Genomic DNA, 21,221 nt, shown 5'->3' with positions numbered 1-21,221 from the left:
GAGTCATCACCAGTACACTCTGTGCCGCATCACTGCGCTTATAGACAGATCCCCTCCACCTCTCTTCTTCCGTCTCTGTCTATCTGGCTCCACCTGTTTCCTGCTTTTTATTATTTGACTACACACATCTCTTTCTCTAATTCCTCACATCCCTTGTGCATCCTTATCACATATTTTCACCTGACAAAATCGTTCTTTTTTAATAACTGCATCTCTTCTCATCCCTTTCACTTTATCTAGTTCAAGTTCCCTGTCTACTACTTCCAATCAGGGATGAGAGTTGCATGAGTGATCCCTATATTATCAAACTTGATACCATGATGCCATGATTGAAAATGCAATCTCATGTGCTATGATTTTTGTAATACAGTATGGTTTTGTTTTGAAATTTTTTTTTTCTTTCATTTGTGTCCATTAAAGCCCCTATGTGCAGAATATTTACCTAATATATCATTCTCAAATTAACCGATAGCATAGCAGTGCAATGGCTGTAGAAAAATGACACCATTGCCATGAAAATTGGTTCATTCTATGTGTTGCTTTCTACGTGTTCATTCTGTGTCCCTGGGTACAGTTTCCCGCAAATTGTGCAGGATTGACTCATGGCACAAAGGAAGGCCTCAGCCAAAACAGGAAGAGGACTGCTCATAGGCAACGCAAACAAGTACACAGTCCCACAGCCTAGCTAGGTGTGCAGCATCGACTGTTGCTGTAGTTACAGTCCTGGAATAATCAGGATAACCACATCATTCACCCAATGTATTGTCAAGAAGAAGAGATCCACTCTACTATACTGCTATGCTATGGCAGGTTAGCTGTCTTTCAGTATCATAACATAATACCCCGCTATGTCAGCTCAATCTAGTTGTAAATTAAGTATTCGCCCACAAAAAATATTTTTCAATTTGCATTATGGCAGTTTTAAGTCATCTCGTCTGTATATGTATTCGTCTTCTCTCTGCAGTGGTGGCGAGTCGTCTTTGCGTCTTTGCATAAAACACTACCACTAAGGGACTCACGGGGGCGCCAAAGTCATCAAGTTTCAAATTCTCCTGGTAGCAGCTTTAAAAAGCTGAAATTCTGTCCCTTAAGACAACAAAAAGTCCAAATCTAATACACCTAAAAGTAAAATGATATAACTAGATCAAATCCAAAGGCTTTTTAACATCATTTGCAGAACATAATTATAGTCTTTTACTTATAGCTCTTAAATCCAAACATTAGCGTTACCGTTTTAAAACAATATCGTGGAGAAAAGAATTGCGATATTGCACTACGTAAATTTTTCCCCCCTTGCATATCCATGAGGAAAACACACATACTTTCCATGCAATGTGGTGCTAATTCTAACAACAGCTATATTACCCTTATGTGGTTTTGTTTGTTGTTGTTGTTTTCTTGGACTCATCATTCTGTCTCCTAGTGTTTCTCTCCCTCGTCTTCTGATGCCCTCAGACTGTTGGTGGCACTGTGGTTGATGCCAACACCCTGGCACTGGGTGGCATCCCGACAGACCTACATATGGCGGAGTGTTTGTTGTGGTGGCTGGGGGTAGGATCTGGTGGTGATGGGGGTGTTTTACCACATCCCAGAACGCTCGCTGGGGTCTCTGAGCAATGTCTTTCCCCTGTCTGAACAATAGCATTCCCGTCACACCCTTTCCTGTGCCACACACGCACACTTGGATAGCAACGCGCAAACATAAACACACCGTAAACACAAAACACACATACAGTGACTGTGTGCGGCCTAGTATTGTGGAGGTAGATTAAAAAAACGTGGTTTAGGCGTCCTGCTGTAACAAGCCTTTGGGGTCAAAGAGATCATCAGGAGCCACCAGGCGCTGTGCATCATGGTGGCCTCCTCCGTCTACTGACATCTGACAGACAGCTCTCTCTCCACACACAGATTTACACTCTCATTATCAGAGGCTCAGGATTATCCCAGTGCATCTACTGGATCTGTTTTACATCTGATGCCGTCACACGAGCAGAAAATACAACGCAGTATGTGTGAGAACAGGGACTGGATCACAGGCATGCTCTCACTTACTTACAGCAAACACCATAAGCATTAGAACAGCAACACACGGTTCGATGTCTTGTTATTAGAACAAAATGACCATGAGGTTAAAGTGCAAACTGTAAAAATTTTAGGGTATTTTCAGGGTAACACTGCTTTTCTCATTTTTCTTCACATCTTTCTGCATACTTGTGGCACCCTGAAATGGAGGGACAACATACAAAAAAAGGTTTTATTTCTTTAACTGTTCATCCAAAAAGACTAAACATAGTCACTGCGTCATTCCACATTTAAACTAATAAGATTACAGAGCAAAAACATTAGCATGTCACTGTCTAAATAACTAGGGTGCCAACTGTATTTTCCTCATAATTTCAACTATTTGTCAATATAGGGCACCGTAATAAATGAAGCCTAGGCTGAGAATTTTCAACTATTAGAATCACCACTTAAAGGAACATTTTTTCCATGACCGTTTAATATATGTGTCAAACCGACCCATACCGTCTTTACGTTTAAATCAAGAATGAGGAAATGTTTATAAAGGTAGGCAAATGCTTGTGGAAAACCAGAGTGAGTGTGAATTTCCAGCCCCTATCCCTTCCTGAGGTCCCTTCCAAGCTCTTTGTGCGTTTCCCACATCCCTCATCCCACATTCTCCTCTCCTGAGTAATCTGCCCTTCTCCTTGATGATGTCATCATGCATCACAGCGTCACGCAGCTTGCTCCTATTTTCAGATACCTGCGCCATGGAGGAAAGCCAAACAACCACTTCCTGTGTGACTGTGTGTGTGTGTGTGTGTGTGTTTGAGAGAGAGAGGGGGGACTGGGAAGGGGGGCTCATAGTGATCTCATCCCAGAGAATGCACCATCTCCAGTTTGTGCGTCTGAGTATGCATGAAGAAGAGAGTGTGAGAGAGAAAGAATGAGTAAATAAACGGGAAAGCAAGCGCATGAAGGAGCTAGTTATATGTACAGTAAGACTATGTCTTTATGCAGCGCAGCGTAAGGCACGCCTTTGCTTTCGGTACCCGAAACATTACAAAAAAGACAGGATTCACACCTGTATGGGCCATAGGTTCCCTTACCAATTTGTCTTTGAGCCTCTCGCCCTTGATGAGGAATTCCACAGTGGTGGGGCTGGGGCTGGGGCTTGGACTGGGGCTACAGGGGCTGAGGTTGTTGCTGCTTCCTCCGCTGCCTCCGCTGTGGGTGCTGCTGCTGTCCTCCGCCCGGCTGACCTTATAGACGGTGACACAGCTAAGGCCTCCGCCGCCCAGGGGAAGCCACCCACCGCTGGAGTCATCCCGAGTCATGACCACTGCTCTCACACGCGCATAACTGTCACTGTGGAGGAAGAAGGGCGGAAGAACAGGAGGATGGAGAGAAAGAGAGAAACAGTGCTGTTAGTGACCATAATCAGTGGTAATTAGCATTCGCACATGAGCATAGCCGTTTAACTGTCAAGGCTTGCCATAACTGTAGAGACTTGTTTTCCAAATGATTATTCATTTTAATTTTTCTACTGGGATCTGTCCTTTTTCAGTGTCTGGAAGCCACTCATCTCAAACCAAAATTTTCCAATGGTAAACTCGCACAATGTAGAACTTCACACGTGCTACTCAAAGATGATTGGTCAAAAGCCGCGTCAATCATGCCGTTCCAGACAGATTTGCTCACTTCACTGACTTTATGAATGCAGGGCTGCATTCACAATTATGTGTTATAATGTTGAGTGTTCTCCAACTCCTGTAACCCATTATATCACCTGGGTTACAAAGACATCATCAGAGCCACACAGCCTACATGAAATATCAGCCCACAAATAATGCTGTTTAACCACAGCATGAGCACACTGTAGTACAAGTAGCCTAGATAGAATGGTTAGGAAGCTTGTAGTTAAGAACACAGTCCACAAATAAAGTAATAATATGACCTTTCATCAGTGGCGTTAGGTAAGACATTCGTCCATTTGTCCAGCAATATGAATGTTTAACAGCAAAGTCAAACACATACCACATCACATTGGGCCTACTGAGTTACAATGAAACTAATGAACCAGTGGGGAAACTGGGTGGTTGCAGAAGCAAGTAGTAAAATAATAAAACCAGTACTCAGTTCTATGCAAAAATTGGATGAAGATCAACAGAGACGTTCAGTGATAAAAAGTGAACTAGCCTAAAATCTGCAACCAAACAAAAAATGTAAGATGAACGAGCAAAGCCAGAAAGATTCAATTTTGGAATTAATATACGTGTTTGTAGTGTACGGTGTAACAGAATATTAGTTACTATTCCTGATCACTGCAGCCTTCAGTGTATGTTTAACCTCAGTCAGAGGGTGACTGACCATGTGGCCAAGCTCAGGCTCCGGCCCCTTCTGATTTCCAACCTTTCCCCTAAAGCAGGTAGTTTAAAGATAGAGACCAGGCTACAGTGGGCCCTCTTTCCTCTTACTGACTTTGCTTGCTACTGCTATCCCATCCGCCTTGCTCTCCTGAGGGTCACTTTCTCTCATTCTTCTCCCCCATCCACCCATCTATCTGTCCCTCAACCCATTTCTCTCCCTCCCTGCCTTCTTCTGTGCCCCTCTCTGTCCCTTCTCCAACAGTCAGATGTTTCCCTGATTAGATAACAGACACTCCACTGGGCCACCGGAAATGACAAAGGTCAGAGTGTGCTGAGGGCAGCGCTTTGCAGATCCTCCTGGTAACATATTAAAGACTGGGGAAGATCTGAAAACTGACAGAAAGAGGGAAAGAGAGGAAGGAATTTGACCGTGGGACGCCTCCCCGTGACACGTCGCTCTCTGGCCGGCATCTGGGTTTATTAATGAAGATGACGTCACAGAGTTTGGAACGTTTGGTAAATAATTTCTTCTCCCCCAGTGGCCAAATTTAAAAGTGTTACTGAGATGACAGAGGGCAGTGTAGATGATTGAGAAATGGAATAAGACTAATATATAGTTAACTGAGCTTCTGCTCCAAAAGAGGAATGTCTGCTTCCTCTTCCTTACTGCCTCTCCCCTCTAAATCTTACTACTCAAAATGGGTCGGCCTAACCTTTGGTCTCCTACCTTCCACACCCTTGGCCTACTCAAAACGGTAACCTTTGGTCTTCTACCTTCCACACCCTTGGCAAACCTCGATGCCCAGGTTATTGGTTAGCAATTTATCTATGAGCCAGTGAGCATTAAACTTGAGGCATTTTTTTTCTTCACATGTGGAAGCCTATTTATCCTGGCTCCCTGGTAATAGTTGACCAAAGTTCCTTCTTAGGATTGATGACCATGGTAAATAACTCCAAAATAAATCAACCAACAAAACAGACTGCCTTTTTAAAAACCACACACTTAATTCCCGTCCTGCGCGAGGAACACATGCCCACGCGCACACGCACACGCACACACACAAAAGTGAGATTCTTTTCTGGTCATTCTAATCATGGTTGATTATGTTTATGATTGCATTTGAGAGTAAGGGAGTAGATTAGGCAGTAGCCTTCCCATTTCAAAAAGTTTTTTCCTTGCATCTCCGCACAATTCTGCACTGTTTTGAATGAGAGGAGAATCTATCTACTAAACAAAATACAGCAAAAGTACATCAGCATGTATGCATATCCCTCAATATATATGAAAAGAGTGGTTTTCTCTATAAATCACTAATAATACATTCAGCATCACGGCCACTTATCCTCCCATCCCTTTGCTCTGTCCTGCAACTAGATTAAACCTATTCAAACTAACTCTTTAAATACCTTTCATTGACTCTTCCAATTTCTTTATAGCCTCCTATCTGGAATGAAAACCAATCAAATGCTATGCAAATTGTTCACCAGCAACCAATCAAATTCCATGCTCATAGTGCCTCTGCAAATATTGTGCCAACTGTTTTAATAGGCTATCGTTTTTTAGATACTTGAACACCATAAGTCAACTAATCTTTTCTCTGCTAGTTGGCTGGTGGCTAAGCTAGCAACATGCTAACCTAGCAAAACTCAGGTGGCTTGCTACGGTTGTTTATGGTTATACTACAGCTGCAAGAAGACACTAAATGGTGAGGAATAAGCTGTCAATGATCGTTTCATAATTTCATTCATAGTTTTATATCATGCCATTGATTTATATTGTTAACTCTAGGGAGGGTGATTTGGCATGGTTTCTGTCCTTGTAGAAAGACTTGAACCTTGAACAGCATGCACAAGTGGATAGATAACATAGTAGGCATAATTCAAGTGTCTGCCAGACAACTTTATGCTGCAACTATCTCAAAAGCAGTTTCTGTCTCACTTGCAGATTTTTGTCTTGTAGCACGGCAGCAGCATGCAACATTCAGAATCAGAAGGCTCACAGTAGTAGACAGCTGTGTAACAAAGAATTCACAACATGACTGTCTTAACTTAGTAGTTTATTTAATCTTTTATATATATCCTTTGTTTCTCTCAGATCATAATTGGAGCTGTCATGAACGGCATCATTAATCCCAAAATAAATAGATCTTGACCTTCTCATAACTCCTCACAAATCAATGCATCCAAAGAGTCCTTTGGTCAGATTGAATGGCTATGAAATCCTTCCATGATATTAAATTTGGTTGAGCTGTGCATGCTGCTGTCTGCCTGAAAGCTGATGCTATGCCAAACTGCCTATATTCATAGCAAGCTTTGCCCAGGATGCACACAAAGGCAAATCGTTCTTTGCATACAACAGCCGGTAATTCTAATGAATTCTTTTTTATTACTATTTAATATGACCAGAATTCCAACGACATCGTCAAATAGTTTCTTGTGATTTTTTTCTGCTTGTTACACCACTGAATGAGCGTGGTGACCCAAAAATAAGCGCCTATTCTGTATATCAAATAAATAAAACAATGCATAGTAATACCATATTTTCTTCCATAGAAGCAGGACTTTCTTCTCAGTTTAATCTTCCATGCCTCAGAGCTGTTCTGATGGTGCCTGCCTATATTAAAAAATTAGCATTGTGCACAAGAGCAAACACAGGCTTATCACCACTGTGATGTAGGCTTATGCTGACCTGCAGTGTTGACTGATGCAAGTAGGCCAAACTGACTGCTGCAAGGGGGGCTAGGTCACAGCCAGTTTTATGATGCATACATTTAGCTCATACTTTTGGACAGTTTGCTCTCTCACATGCTGCCCCCGGGCTTAGACAAGGGCAACTGGTCCTGGGAGAATGACAGAAACAACAACCATGACTAACTTCCCCCTAGCGACCTCCCAGCACCCTTCCTGGTTACACCTTAAAACACAGCCACAGAAGTAGAACGTAGACTTACACAAAAAAAACAGCATTTTTGGGCAGTATAGTGGGTAGTAAAAGAGGGAAATACTGCCGCTGTTGTACCCCTCTACGGCCCCCAATAAAGGATGCGGATGGTGGGTGCAGGAGGGGCTGTCAGTCAGGCAGGGGTCCCTGGGGCTAACAGAAGGCAGGCGGTAGTGTCGCTCAGCCATGACCAGGGCACAATGACCAGGGCCTGACCCTGCAGACCTACCATCACACACATGCCAGCAACCATGACACTTACAGGGAGGGGGGCTGAGCCCGGGAGGAAGTTTAAGTGAATACGTGCATTTGTGCATGTAACCTGAAATAACCCTTTCTTAAGAATGAAAGAAATGGCAACAACAAAGCACGAGGAGAGAGTACAAATAATGGTAAATAATTAAAGTCAACAACTCTTAAATTCCACTTTATGAACCTACAGACAATCAACTAACAACTAACTAACTATCAACAACTAAGTGTACTAGATCCTTTTAACAAAACCAACAGGGCAGGGACACAAAAGCGTCTATCCGCTTCTCTTCCTCTCCTTTTTATTAATATCTTTCCTTTCTTAGGGTAAAAACTCTGTTCCAAAAAGATATTTGAGCGCAACCTGCTGAACACACACACACACACATACACACACACACAGACACATACACAGAGTCCAGAGCGGGATGGAGACAAAGGCTGGTCTCCACGCCCCTTGCTGGGAGCACACAGTCCACTGGACACACAATTGAGAGCGGAAGCAGATCAGCTGGCCTGGGCCCGCAAGCAGGAGAGAGAGGAGGGGGGAGGGAGACAGAGAGAGAGAGAAAGGAGCCCCCATTCCAAATTATTCCAAGTTATTCTGCTGGATGACTGACTTCATTTCCGACCAAAAGCAGGAGAGGAAAACAGAGGGAGGGGTGTGAGTGTAACGGAGGACCGCGGGGTGGGAGGAGGGTGTGGATGGGAGTAGGGTGGGGACCACGGTGACAGTCGACAGCTCCCATCCGCATTTAAATATAGCTCTTTCTATTCACAAAAAGGATGTGCACAGGCTTACCCTATAGGGTGTTTTAGTCATCAACACAATGGCAAATAAATGCATCATGTTTTGCTAAATTCCTAGGAGAACTAACAATATCTCACCACTCCAACATCATAGAAGGTGAAAGCAAACACACAAAAACATATCAGCTTGACATGACTGAAATTATAGTCCAGCCTCTACTTCCTATAATGACATAAACTCATTTTGAAGGTGAATACACTGAAAATTGGAACTTGTAGGGCCTTGTACACACACAAACACAGTGGATGGTGTACAAGAGGGTGAGAGAGAGTGAGAAGAGAAGAGAAGAGAAGAGAAGAGAAGAGAAGAGAAGAGAAGAGAAGAGGGGTGTGATGGGGGAAGCACGTGCGGGCCAGGCAGGCCTGGGCCTCGAGGCAGGCTGCTCCAGTGTGTGGTGGAGAAGGGGGATCCTGGGACAACCATTTCCTAAGCTGACAAAGTGGCCGTTTGTCTGCTGCTCCGGCCCATGGCTCACTGGGCTCCAGCATGCCATCATGCTCTGCTCCTGCCTCAGCCCTGGGCTTCCCACCCCCGGAGGGGAGGGGAGGGGAAAGGGGGGAGTGAAAGAAAGACAGAAGGGGGAGAACAGGGGGAGGAGGAGAGGAAGAGGAGGAGTGCAGGGGGAGAGAAGAGAGAAAGGATGTGGCCTGAGCCCTGGGTGTTCGCCAAGTCACCCTCCCTTCCCTCCTCTCCGTCTCCCCCTTCTATCCAACCCCTCCCCGGCTGCCTCTCTCTACACAATGGCCGCTTCTCTGCTGAAATTTCACGTTATTGGATCCCGGGCCTGGAGTTTTGTGCTCCCACAATGTCCAGGCAGTGGAGCATGCTGCAGGGGAGACACACTCTGCAAGCTAAAGGCTGGAAAACCATTCCTCCTTTCATTAGCATCAGAAAAGGGGAGAAAAGTCTCCCCCCCTTTTTCCATCCCCCCTTTCCTCCCCATCTCTCCCCTGTATCAAAACCGGAGGAAGGCTGTCAAGCTCGGTCAGGCTCCACTAGACCACTTTGGCTTCTAGGACTTTTGAGGGGGAAAAAAATCATTAAAAAATCATTGGGAAAATAAACACAAGCTACTTATCCCAATCGGATTCTATAGATTATCCTCCGAAAGGAAAGCAATCGCTAGGAAAGAGGGGGGGTGGAGGACGGAAGGGGAAAAAAAACTGCTACTCCGGGTGTGACTCATTCTCTATGCTTACTAAAATGTCTGGGTACCTTCCACACTGGCTCGACAGCTGTTATCAAAGATAAAATATATTGTCTTTACATTTGCTTCACAGCTCCAGCCTAACCTAAAATACAATGAGCCTTGACGTCTTTAATGTAGACCTCTGCATCAATCCAAGGCTGTCATGATATAATGGAGTAAGAATGTGTGTAAAATTCATCAATTTGAATGCAACCAACAACTGATTCAAATGGAATCCACCATAATATTTCTAGTGTTGTAGGCTAACAAATGGTAACTTAGAGCTAAAATGCAAGTCAAAGGGTTCGCTACAATGTGACTGCGCCTCATTGAGGAAATACATAGCATGCAATCTGGGACTCAACCGTCGATTCCAGCAGTGCATCTAATCTGAACGGTGCAAACTAGCTAGCCAATTAGCCACGGTTCAAATCCCTTCAATAACCGGTGGCAAACTCAAGGGCACAGACATACCCAAAACAAACACCAACATGACCTAACATGGATGCAGTGCAAATTATGACAGAAGGCCGCAACAAGACACTTTTGAAGGGGCTGTCTGTTAGCCATTAATAAAACAGCACTGATGATGGGAAAATGCCTACAGAAACACCAACAGACAGCCAGCGTCACTAGCCTGCTATATTAGCTGCAGTGAAAACCAATACGTTGGCTATAGAAAGAGAAGTGAAAGAGAAATTTGCCCTATCTCCTCTCAACACCTCAGGCTGGTGGTGAGTCATCTCCCTCACAAGAACATTCAGCTTAGCTACCAACAGACTCAGAAAAAAAATGAACAAGCCTGCTCTACTGCTGCACCGCACAGCAAATCTACACTTCAAGTTTACCACCATCCTTTATAGAAATACGACCTAACATGGAGACAAATTAACTGATCACAGTCCCTTCTGGTAGCATCAGTCACAGACAGCAGTTAGTAGGCCAAATTAGCCTGTAGCCCAAATCAAAGATAGACCTAAACCAGTATCATGAATGTCAAACTGCTCACTCAGACAACGTTTTTGTAACATTGATTTTCTGCCTTGCGCCGATGCTAACCAACCCCTCCATTACTGGATTGGGCCTGCAACCCCAACAACAATGTTCTGGGTGCCGCTGCGCCGTGGCACTATAATAAATCAAAAGAATCCCATATGTGTATCAAACGCCAAAAAACTATTCTCAAACATCAATCAAAGCCACATATTGAGATGATCTTAATTTGAACCGCAAGCATTTGGAAAATTAAAACCTTGCGCTTGCCATTACAGAAAAAAGAGGAACCACAAATTTGGACTGCTGCGGCGTCTCTGGTCTGCTTTGATGTGAAAGTAGTCCCCAGGGACCCGGGCTTCTAATCGTCATAGTTACTGCAGAGACTCTGAGACTGGGGGGGGGGGGGGGGGGGGGGGGGGGGGACGGGAAACTGAGGGGACGAGGCGGCTGTCTAGCTGTGGGAGAAACCATCAAAACATCTCAGGAGCAAGCTGGGAAGGAGAAACCACCAAACCATGATGATCGTCCATGGCTGTTAAGAGAAACAGCTATGAAACAAGTTGTAAACTATCACAGCATGCCCTGTTGTTGAAAAAAGGCCATCATCGCAAAAGTGGCAAAACAGTAACATCATCATCATCATCACCACACTCTGGTGAGCTGTAAAAAGAAAAAGAAAAAGAAAAAAAGACAAACATCAGAAACCAGCCAACTACACTAGTCCATCTTGAAAATCAATTATGTTCACATTCAAGTAGGCTTCCTTGTCCATGTAACCTCGGCCCACTCTAGAATTTGGAAGAATCAACAAAGCATTTCCTAACCAATAAAAGCCTGATCCAAGTTCTAAAAATGGCGACTGGGCAGAACAAAATCTGATCAAAAAATTGACTGAGCAGATAAGCATCCTTTGTCTTATGGGCCTAAGAGATTATTCATCTTTCCTAGTTGAAAATTTGACTTATAAAACAGTTTATTTGATAAGACAAAGTTATGTTTGCTTAAATTTACTCAGAGGATCCGGGGCGTATCTTTCACAGAGACACATGTCGAATGTTCCCAGAGAAATAAACACACAAGTGTGCGCGCACAGACGCACACACAGAAACCCCTTCCTGTTTTCAAAGCGTTTGGAAACTCAATCAAAGACACAAGGTTTAGGATTTACATCTGTGCCCTTTTATGTCTGTGGCCTCGCAGGAAAGAACCGTCTCAGCCCAGCTGCAGCAAAGAGCTCACAACAAGGCCCAGCCTTCATGCTCCCGCATGCAGCACAACTGAAAACAATATCCACAATTCAGACACTTAGTGCTAAAAGCACTTCTTAAAGGCATTGAGATATGGTCTGTGAACATCAGAGGCCCTCCTCGAGGAAGAAAAAAGACATGCCATGCTATCTGGTGTTGAGATAGAGAAAAAAAACTTGGGAAGGTTTTTAGCCTAGGCCTAATAGCCTACATACACAGCCCAAAGGCAGAATAGGCCTACACTAGGACTTGATTGTCTTAGAAATAAGATAAATGGTTTGAAATATGCTCTAAATACACTGCTGACATTTACACCAGTTTATGTCTGCTCCTAAAATACTTGAAGAGGAAATGAAAATTATAAGAGGGAAGTGGCTCGGGTTTAAAATACACAGAATCCAGGCCCAAATCTGGCCATGGGAATGGAACAGTCCACCACATTCATACAAGGCCTGTTCAGTTTGTTGGCTTGTCTCAGTTACAGACTGTCCAAGTCCTTTGGTTTTATAGAGGATCATTGTCATTAATCATGCAAATACAACAGTCTCTAACAGAACAAACAGACACTAGATCATAAATAGTGTGTACACAAAGTAACTTCTACAATTATGCAACTGATCACCTATATACAAGTATCATATTCTAATCATGGAAGAGAGAAATCTGAATGACTCCAATAAGAGAAGACAGAGAGATATTGTTTAATGCAAAGACACCTCACTTTCCACCGGATATATGGTAGCCCAACACCTAATCAAATGTGAACATGTCTAGCAACCAGTAGTAATTACCAACTGACAAAATGAGCGTAGTCTTAGCCCAAGTCAAATGTTGTTACAAGTTTCCTTAAGCATATTTGTCAAATAAGATAACAAATTCCAATACAGTCTGTGTAGGCCACTGTGGTCACAAGCGATACTTCCCCAAAAGAATACAGAAGCAAAACCAAAGATGTGTTCAGCTCAGCAGGCTTTGTCAAAGGTAACATATGCCTATAGCCTAGACTGGGCCAGCTAGTAAAGCTAAGTGTTCATGGAGGTCATATTCAACAACTGGCAATAACCCCAAATAATACTATCTATAAAAAGGTCCAGGAAATGATTTAGCCTAACATAAGGGCCACAGGATATAGGCAATTACCCAAGCCGTAAAGCACTAGCCTTAACAGCTGAAGTAGCTGTCTCCCTTTGTCGTCTCAGGACATGATGGGGGTTGTTTGGGAGGAATGTGTTTGGGAAGCTCGGCGGCAGGAATGAGGAGTGCAAAACAGCCCTCAGGTGATAAGATCACGACACCCACATCGGCAGATAAAACGCTGAGCTGTCAAATCAATCACACAGATAGGAAGACGAGGACACAGAGAGAGGAATCACTGACGATCACCTGACTGGCAACCAACAATACTAGAGTACCGCAGGAATCTAAAACAATGAGGCCTGAGCCTATGAATGTTAAATGGACTATAAAAGCAACTGACCTTCATCAATAACATGTATGAGGCCTCTATGAATTTTAGCAAAGTCACTCTGTAGGCTCATATTGACTAAACCGGCAAGACTACCTGTTTGATCTCTAGTTTCTTTGTAATAAGGATTGAGGGACGACAGAGAGAAGCCCTATTTGAGAAACTGTAACCTATATTATGTTTTTGGAATTATAAACTAGGAACGAGAAATTTGATCTGTTGGTTGTCATCACAACACAACACAGCAAGACACACATAATATGGAAAAAACACACTTTTCACATGACAATCACTATCTACAAAGACAGCACACCTAAATAAAGGTTAATTACAAGTAGAAAGACTAACAGCAGAAGGACACTTACAGACTACTGCACTCATTGAGATAAATATTTGAAATAAAATTCATGTTCAGCAGAGAAGCTGCTTGTGCAAACCCTCAATAAATCTCACACTCCCACGTCTTCCTGCATGATCATAGTTCTTGTCTGCAAAACTAGCATTAGCCTTACATCATACCACACTATTCACACCAACACACACCCCAGAGCGGACACAAACCAAAATTTGACAAGGCTCTATGTGTCTTCTATTCATTTCAACCTTGTGAACATAGTCGCGCCAAGGCCAAGTTATATGTTCTCAGAAAAGGGTGTGCTGTGTGTACACCAGCTTGGCTTACCACCTATCAATCAAGCTAAACCACTTTAGGACTATCTCGCAACACATCTTGTGGAGATTTTCAAATGAAATGTTTACAATGCAGGTGACAAAAGAGCCAAATACATTTTTCCCTCATTACACTTGTACACGGAAGTGAAAAGTCCAAACATTATCAGGGCTTATGCAAACAATTTTCGTCAATTAAACAGAAAGCAGTGAGAATGCTCATGATTTAGCAAACAGCTTCAAATATGAGGTGTCCATAATAGCCGTTATAGCAAAACAAAAAAATGAGAGACTGCGCCATAAAAACTAAAGTGAAAGAGATCAATCTTTAAAGATTAGTGTATGACAGGAAAATGGAACAGCTCATTATGTCTCTATATATAGGCGACACGTAATGGTGAAAAACATCTTGACCACAATCGCTGACACTCTCCACTGAGTAGTAAAAAAAAGTCAAAATGAAATCCTCTCAGAGACCAGAAAAATATCTGAATTCTTTGTGAGTGGCTTTGTCACCAGGAAGAGCATATTAAGGAGAGTGGCTTCAACAAAAACAAATGGCTCAGGCAATGCTTGGTATTCTGTTCAGTCCATGTCTATGAATCATACAATAACCAGATAGGTGGTGGAATCATAGCAACAATGTTTGGATCGCTTTAGCCATCTTAGCTGCTGCCATCGTTGAGTCTGGAATAAACCCACCATATAGCTAGCCTGCACACCACTGATCTGTAACCCATGGCAGTGGTTCCCAAAGTGGGGTCTGGGGGCTTCAAGGGGTCCCTGAGGGGGTTCCAGGGGGTCTCAGCAAAATCAGGAATTGTTTAATTTTAGTATTATATCACTCCCAACAGTTTAGCACGATGAGAAAATGTATTCAGATGACTATTCTAATCAGAGGTTTCACTCTCCCCACTGGCATCAAACAGCAATTATACACTACACTTCTATACTAAATCGTAACTAATTACAAAAATCTGCTCTGATGGGGTTCCTTAGGACAAGATCTCATCAAATGGGGTTCTGGTGTAATGTATATCTATTTGGAGGCCCCTAATATAAACGAGTATGGAAACCCCTGGCATATGTTATATAAAACAACTGACATCTAGTTCAAGGACAAAGCCTCCATGCATTAAATCAATCAACTTCATAAGCGCCAGATAAATGGAATGAGGAAAACCATGGGTGTGTTTCGGACATTAGACCATGACAATGTGAACGGTTCATAAAGGCATATGACTTCCTCTGTGCCAAATACATTATAAAAAAAAAAAAAACCTTTGAGAGAGTGAGGAAACATCGGATGAATAAAACACATACACGGCACTTATTTCAAGTAAACGATTGACAGGCACGTGTCTTTTTATATGTAATAGATTGAACAGTAAATACAGGAAATGTGATCATTGTGTGATCGTCGGTGCAATGCGAAACAGTGTACAGTGCTGTGAATGGGCAGGCAGGTACTTTATGAATGGAGGGGATCATGTGACCGCAGCACCTCCCGAAGCAGATATTTCTCACTGACTGTCAACAAGCGCACACAAGGGATCAGCCCATTAAAACAATACGAAATCGAGACTTAAAATGGGCGCAACGCTTACAAAAACACCTTACTTAAGAGATTACAATTGCAGTTACTGTATGTGGGTTCTGGGGATTCGGATGTCAGCGTCTCCCTTTTTTAACATTTTTTTATGAATGGAGATTGTGATATGCAAATGAGTGTGATTGAGAAAAAAAATGGCATCTTCAGCTTTTGAACGCTGACATTGCAGCAATCAGTTCGAAGGAACATTTTCATTTAAGGAAGATTGAAGATGAATACCGACATGATTTCAAAAAAATGTATCGATGATGCTATTCAGACCAAAATCATGGCGGAAAAAAACAGTTATACATAGGTCTACACTGTCAAAATAACGCTATCTGGTCATGATGTACTGACCAGATATGCATATGAAATTATATATAGACCGGAATATTAGTTATTGTTGTCTACATATCTACAATGAGTGATCTCAAATAACAGCCTTATAACGGCCAATCTATACAGCAGTAATACATATGCTGTGCATGTCATTTTCGGGCAAACTCATTTATATGTGGGCAATCAAGATTATTCCTTTGAATGCCATGGACTATTATGAATCCCCACAGCATGCATGTAATTATATTATAACAGCAAACGGATAAAGAATGAGATGCATTTTTTAGTATGGGCCTATGCCATTGCTTGACAGACACCGATTCTTCTTAATCACATCAAATAATCCATAGAGGGCTTTTATAGTAGCCTTCAAAACTATCCAAACAAAAAGATAAATAACGCCGCCTGTATAATTATTATTGTTTGTAAAGTAAGCTGATGAATACCAGCGTCTGTCGACGAGAAATGTCATTTACTGGGACAGTGATGCATAGTTGATCGACCAGCCAAAGCGTGTAAAATCTTGAGATATCTGCTTATCATGGCAGTTTTATGCTGTAAATGGAGAGAATGTAGCAAATGTAGCAAAAGTACTCACTCGTTGTTTGGATTTGTTGAATCTTCACTCATTTTTTTCTCACGGGGATCCAAATCCTAGCAATAGCATCGACGACGCAGTGACGGCGGGATAAAATACCACAAATATCACCATTTTCTTTCACATATGAAAATCACCCTATTTTGGATAATAAGTAAACGGTGTACAACGGAGCATGCCTAACTAAGCGTTCCTGTGAAAACCAAGTGAGCTAGCCTAACGCTAGCTTTGCTGGCTGGAACTAACGTTAAATCGCGAGGAGGAATGACAATCGTTGATTCATTTTATCTTCCCTGGAAGTAAAATCCGACCACAACAAATCGCACATCGGCGTCATCCTCTTCAACAAACACAGCTCCCGGATACTCAAAAATATGTATAGATCCTTAAAAAATGTACAGATTGTTGTACACTGTAACGTTTGGCAGGTTATTTATGGCTGGCTGTCGAGCATCCATTCGCCAACTTCAGGTCCAGGACAACACTTGAAAAGCGCTGTGCAGCGTTGCTCCGTCAACGTGTCCGAGTAATTTGCAGTAAAGGCATCCAAAGCAAGAGAAAATGTTCCAGTTGTTTTCAATGTTGATATTGACACGTAAAGTAAAAATATATAGACTTGAATTTTCCTTGAGAAGTTGGTGGACATCTGCTTTAATCGAACTCCATTTTCAACTCGGGGGGGAATGAAACATCGGAAAACTGGGCGGATGTGTCGACCCTCGCTTGAGAAAATTAGATCCTTCCGCGACGTAGCAAAAACATAATGCGATTACGATAAAATAAGCTCTACAAGCATACCATTTGTAATATTCTCTCGAAGAGTAAAGCATATTGTATTACTATACGTTCCACTGAAACCATATGGCGCAAAATCGGAATGTTCCCTTCCAAAGTTGACCTAAAGTAGTCCCCGCACTTCCCAAAAGAAGTTTCCCTTCAATCACGCATTGATACATAGAAGAGGGAAGCGTCTGTGTGATAGCACGCAAAGTAGAAAATAATCTGGAGGAAGGACTTAGTCTGTCACAGAGACACAACCATTAATAATTTCTGTTGTTTTCTTTCATTAAGCTGCTTTGCTGTGATCGACTGCCTCCCAACCGCTTTTAGAAATCTTTATCTGACACTGTGGGAAATGCTGTAAATGCACACAACCGGACTGGTGCAGCACGTGGAATTACATCAGATCCCCCTTCATGATTTATGTGGCTAAAGCCAAGGTTGCATTTGTATTCCAGTTCATTCATTGTTAGTCATATTACACATAAGCATGACTACTGTGGCACCGGGAATTAGCCTACATTAAGCAAAAATTACAAATGTGATAGGCAATTTTATGAGAAATTTGATGTAAGATTCAGTTCAGAAAATAATAATAATGCGATTTATACTGAAGGCTAGCTTTGATAAGGCAGAGTGCGGTATTGGTTTGGTAGTAGTAGCATATTATGGTAAATTAAAAATGAAAACATGACGATTAGCCTCCTTAACTAATAAGCCATAACCAGCAAGTTTTTGAGTGAGTTTTTATAAGCTTGGTTGTGGGGTCTAGAATACATTGGTCTGGATGTCAATACTTCTGCCCCACCTCAAACACACACACATACACACACACACACACACACACACGCAGTTCTCATGTCTGAGTCCAGTTGTTGGATGTAGGCAGTTGGAAAACCCCAAAAATAAAACAAACAAAAAAGTTGCCAGCAAACCCATGAACCTATGAATCTTATTTGCAGAATGTGTTAAAAGCCTTGCATGCAGAGCGAATCCATGGCCTGGTTGCATAAGACTTAAATGCTATTGGATTTCTGTGCTGTGTGGAATGGCGAGAGATCGGGCTAAATGATTCTGCCCGGTTGTCATAGTGACAGTATGTTGTGTGAGAAGTTTCTTTGTATTTCACTGGCTCTCATACAGCTTGTGCCACAGCCTTATGTTGCAGCCATATAAAACATCCCTCTGTGTCATTGTATATAGATAGCCTACATGCAGGACCCTCATCATATGCAGACCTAACACACACTGTAAATCTCCCTGGGTGTTTGATTAGATTTTCTCCCTGCTTTGACAAAGGGAGGTGGAGTTTTTCAGAGTGTCACAGTGAATAGTCCTGCTACCCTCAGATACAATGGACCTTGATGAAAGCCTTAGAGCAAAGGTGAATTTTCTGTTGAGATTCTTTTATCATCAACAATATGGATGTCGCCAAACTTTGTGTATGCTTATTTAACTGTATTGTCTGTGTTTCTAAAAAGCACCACAGAAGATAATTGAGTAACCTTACAGAAGAGCTGTTCTCTGCATTTTCTTAAATGTGGTGACTTGTCTCCACTTCTTCATTTTTGAAAGAGTAGCTATTGTCATGATTAAACTGACAAGTCCAAATAAAGTGTGCCTTGTTTCAAATCAAGCAGAAGACACAATGACCAGCTTTGAATTTTACCACTAGCATGCTTCTATCCTTTAGAGTATTCAGGGTTCAGGAAGTCAGCCTTCTTTCTCATCTCACAAATATGGATGGCCGAGTGCGTTTCCTGTGCTTTTCACACACAACACACTGTGCTAAAACAAGGCAACAGGATGTTTAGCTAACAGAGGCAACCCTTGATTTCCTTCACTAAGTGCAATCAGGGTCATCACAATTCTCTTGAAGACGGTAAACAAGCTAACATTTCTGTATTGCCAACATGCGACCACAGAATAAAGGATGTGTTTAGCTCAACACAAACCCCATTCAACAGAGTCCAACACAAACAGACCTGACTTGGCTCTGAGGAAGATCGCTGAAGTGATATGCAGATCATGTCTGATATGATTTTAATTTAGTCGTGGTTCTTTACTTCACAAGAGTGTTTCATTCAATGAGAGGATGTAGCCTATGTATAATTTTAAGTAATTATTTTAGAACCGACAATTATTTTACACACTTATTTTGCTTTTTACTTGGGGCTTGATTTGACTTGCTGTGCCACATTGAAACTCAAGTTTTTGACTTGAGATGTGAGTCAAGACTCGGACCTGATGACATGAAGCTTATTTGTGACTGATGTAATGTTGACCTGGTTGTTTGGTCTTACTTTGACCATGTTTAAGTTGATATAGTTGACTGTGATGCTTATTCTGGGTAGTTGTCCACAGATAAGAAAAAAATAGAGTGTGATTACTATATAACAATACAAACAACAAATTAGAATCTGCATTGCAAATGCATTGTGGGAGATTCATGGACAAATAAACTTGTTTACAAGACAGATTGAGGTATGAGGTACTTCAAGCAGCACAGTGAAAATTCAGTGGCTGCACCAAGGATAGTGGTGAGGGACAAATCAGTCCAGCTCATGGCAAAAATAAAACACGATCCCAAGGCAATTTCTATTCAAGGTAGCTTGGAGGATCTATTCCTTGGATCGGGCCGTGACTAGAATCAGGTGATGACCTCAAAGCGCAGGTGATGTGATCACCAGCTCCCAGCAGCACGGTCACAAGAGGAGGGAAGTGAAGGCCTCTCTTTGTACAGCCAGTATGGAAAGGAAACTCAGTGTCTGTGTAGCTGCAGCCATACAGTCTGCAGAGACCTCTGGGCGCCTGCTGAGAGAGACAGGAGATGACTGATGACAGTTTTTGGTAAATAATCTAATCTGAGTATCCTCTGCCTTATATTTGTTTTACCCCCCTCCCTTTTCTTGATTATTTAGTTTCCAACCACATTTAGGTTGGGCTTGCCTTTCATCTTCTGTTGATGTTGTGGACTCAGGTTTCCTTAAGTGAGGATACCTGTGGTAAAATGTTGTTTCTCTCCATTCTTAAAAACCACCTGTAGTGTCTCCAGAGAGGTTCCTCTCCAGTTTGCCGCGGGACTCATCACACAACGCAGTCAGAGGACTCTAGGCCATCTGGGCCAAGAGGCGGGGCTTAAACAAGAGGTGCTGATTTTTAAAGGCCTGGCAGCTGAACACAACAATGCATACCTATGATTAGTGTGGGCCTGGCCTCGGAAGCCTGCAACTGTTAGGCACGCTAATTGCAGGGTGGTGAGCAGAAAAGGTGTAGTGGCTGGAGGGAGAGGAAGTGTGAGGGCCTTCAGGCATGTTTGACTATGTGCTGTGTGCTCTCTCTCTCTCTGTCTCTCTCTCTCTCTCTCTCTCTCTCTGACTGTGCATGTATGTCTGCATATGACCCATGTGTAACTAAAGATTTAGACATGTAATATATTCCTTTAACTTTCTCAGAATACTGGTTCAGAAATCTTTGATGTTATTCAAGCAGCATATATTTTTTTTTTTTTTTTTTTACAAGAATGTCTGTGAAGAGAGATGGATGGGGATAACTAGATGAGTAAAGAGTGTCAATCTTCGAGAACTGGTCTTGTGACCGTGCACAAGGATGTTGGTTCAAATGGAAGGTCATCATGGTTGTGATTGTGAAGCCCTTGAGAGAAACACTTCTTTGGGATTGCCTCAGCTCTGTAAATGGCTAGAATGTGAACTATGTGAGCATCCATAAACCACACTGGAGTGTGTTTTAGAGGGGGGAAATAAGTTATGTTCTGTGCTTTCCTGTGGAATGTTAAACCAGTTCACAGAATTAAAGTAAATGAAAGAGGGAAGGAAGATTTTGCTCTGTATCGCATTATGCAATTGTTCCTTATATTATATATTATGTTACAAGTTATCAGAGAAAGTAATTCACTCCACTTTGGAAATGCATTTGCTGCAATGTAACATGGTTTAAAACTAGGTCTTAT

At 42.3% G+C, this 21,221-nt stretch overlaps 1 protein-coding gene across 1 annotated transcript in view; it reads right to left on the bottom strand.

The window, feature by feature from the left end:
- spred1 (sprouty related EVH1 domain containing 1) overlaps positions 1 to 17,184 on the bottom strand; it is a 34,765-nt gene extending 17,581 nt beyond the window's left edge. Inside the window, exons 1-2 of the mRNA XM_071901264.2 lie at positions 16,472 to 17,184; positions 3,111 to 3,369 (exon numbers count right to left, since the gene is read on the bottom strand). Of these exons, the coding sequence (XP_071757365.1) occupies positions 3,111 to 3,369; positions 16,472 to 16,503 (291 nt within the window). The 5' untranslated portion in view covers positions 16,504 to 17,184. The remainder of the gene's footprint in view (positions 1 to 3,110; positions 3,370 to 16,471) is intronic.
- Positions 17,185 to 21,221: the final 4,037 nt, after the last annotated feature.

The sequence above is a fragment of the Centroberyx gerrardi genome, chromosome 17 (assembly GCF_048128805.1).
Source record: "Centroberyx gerrardi isolate f3 chromosome 17, fCenGer3.hap1.cur.20231027, whole genome shotgun sequence".
Lineage (NCBI taxonomy): Eukaryota > Metazoa > Chordata > Actinopteri > Beryciformes > Berycidae > Centroberyx > Centroberyx gerrardi.
The sequence above is the reverse complement of the archived record's forward strand: the minus strand, read 5'-3'. Positions and strand labels throughout refer to the sequence as shown.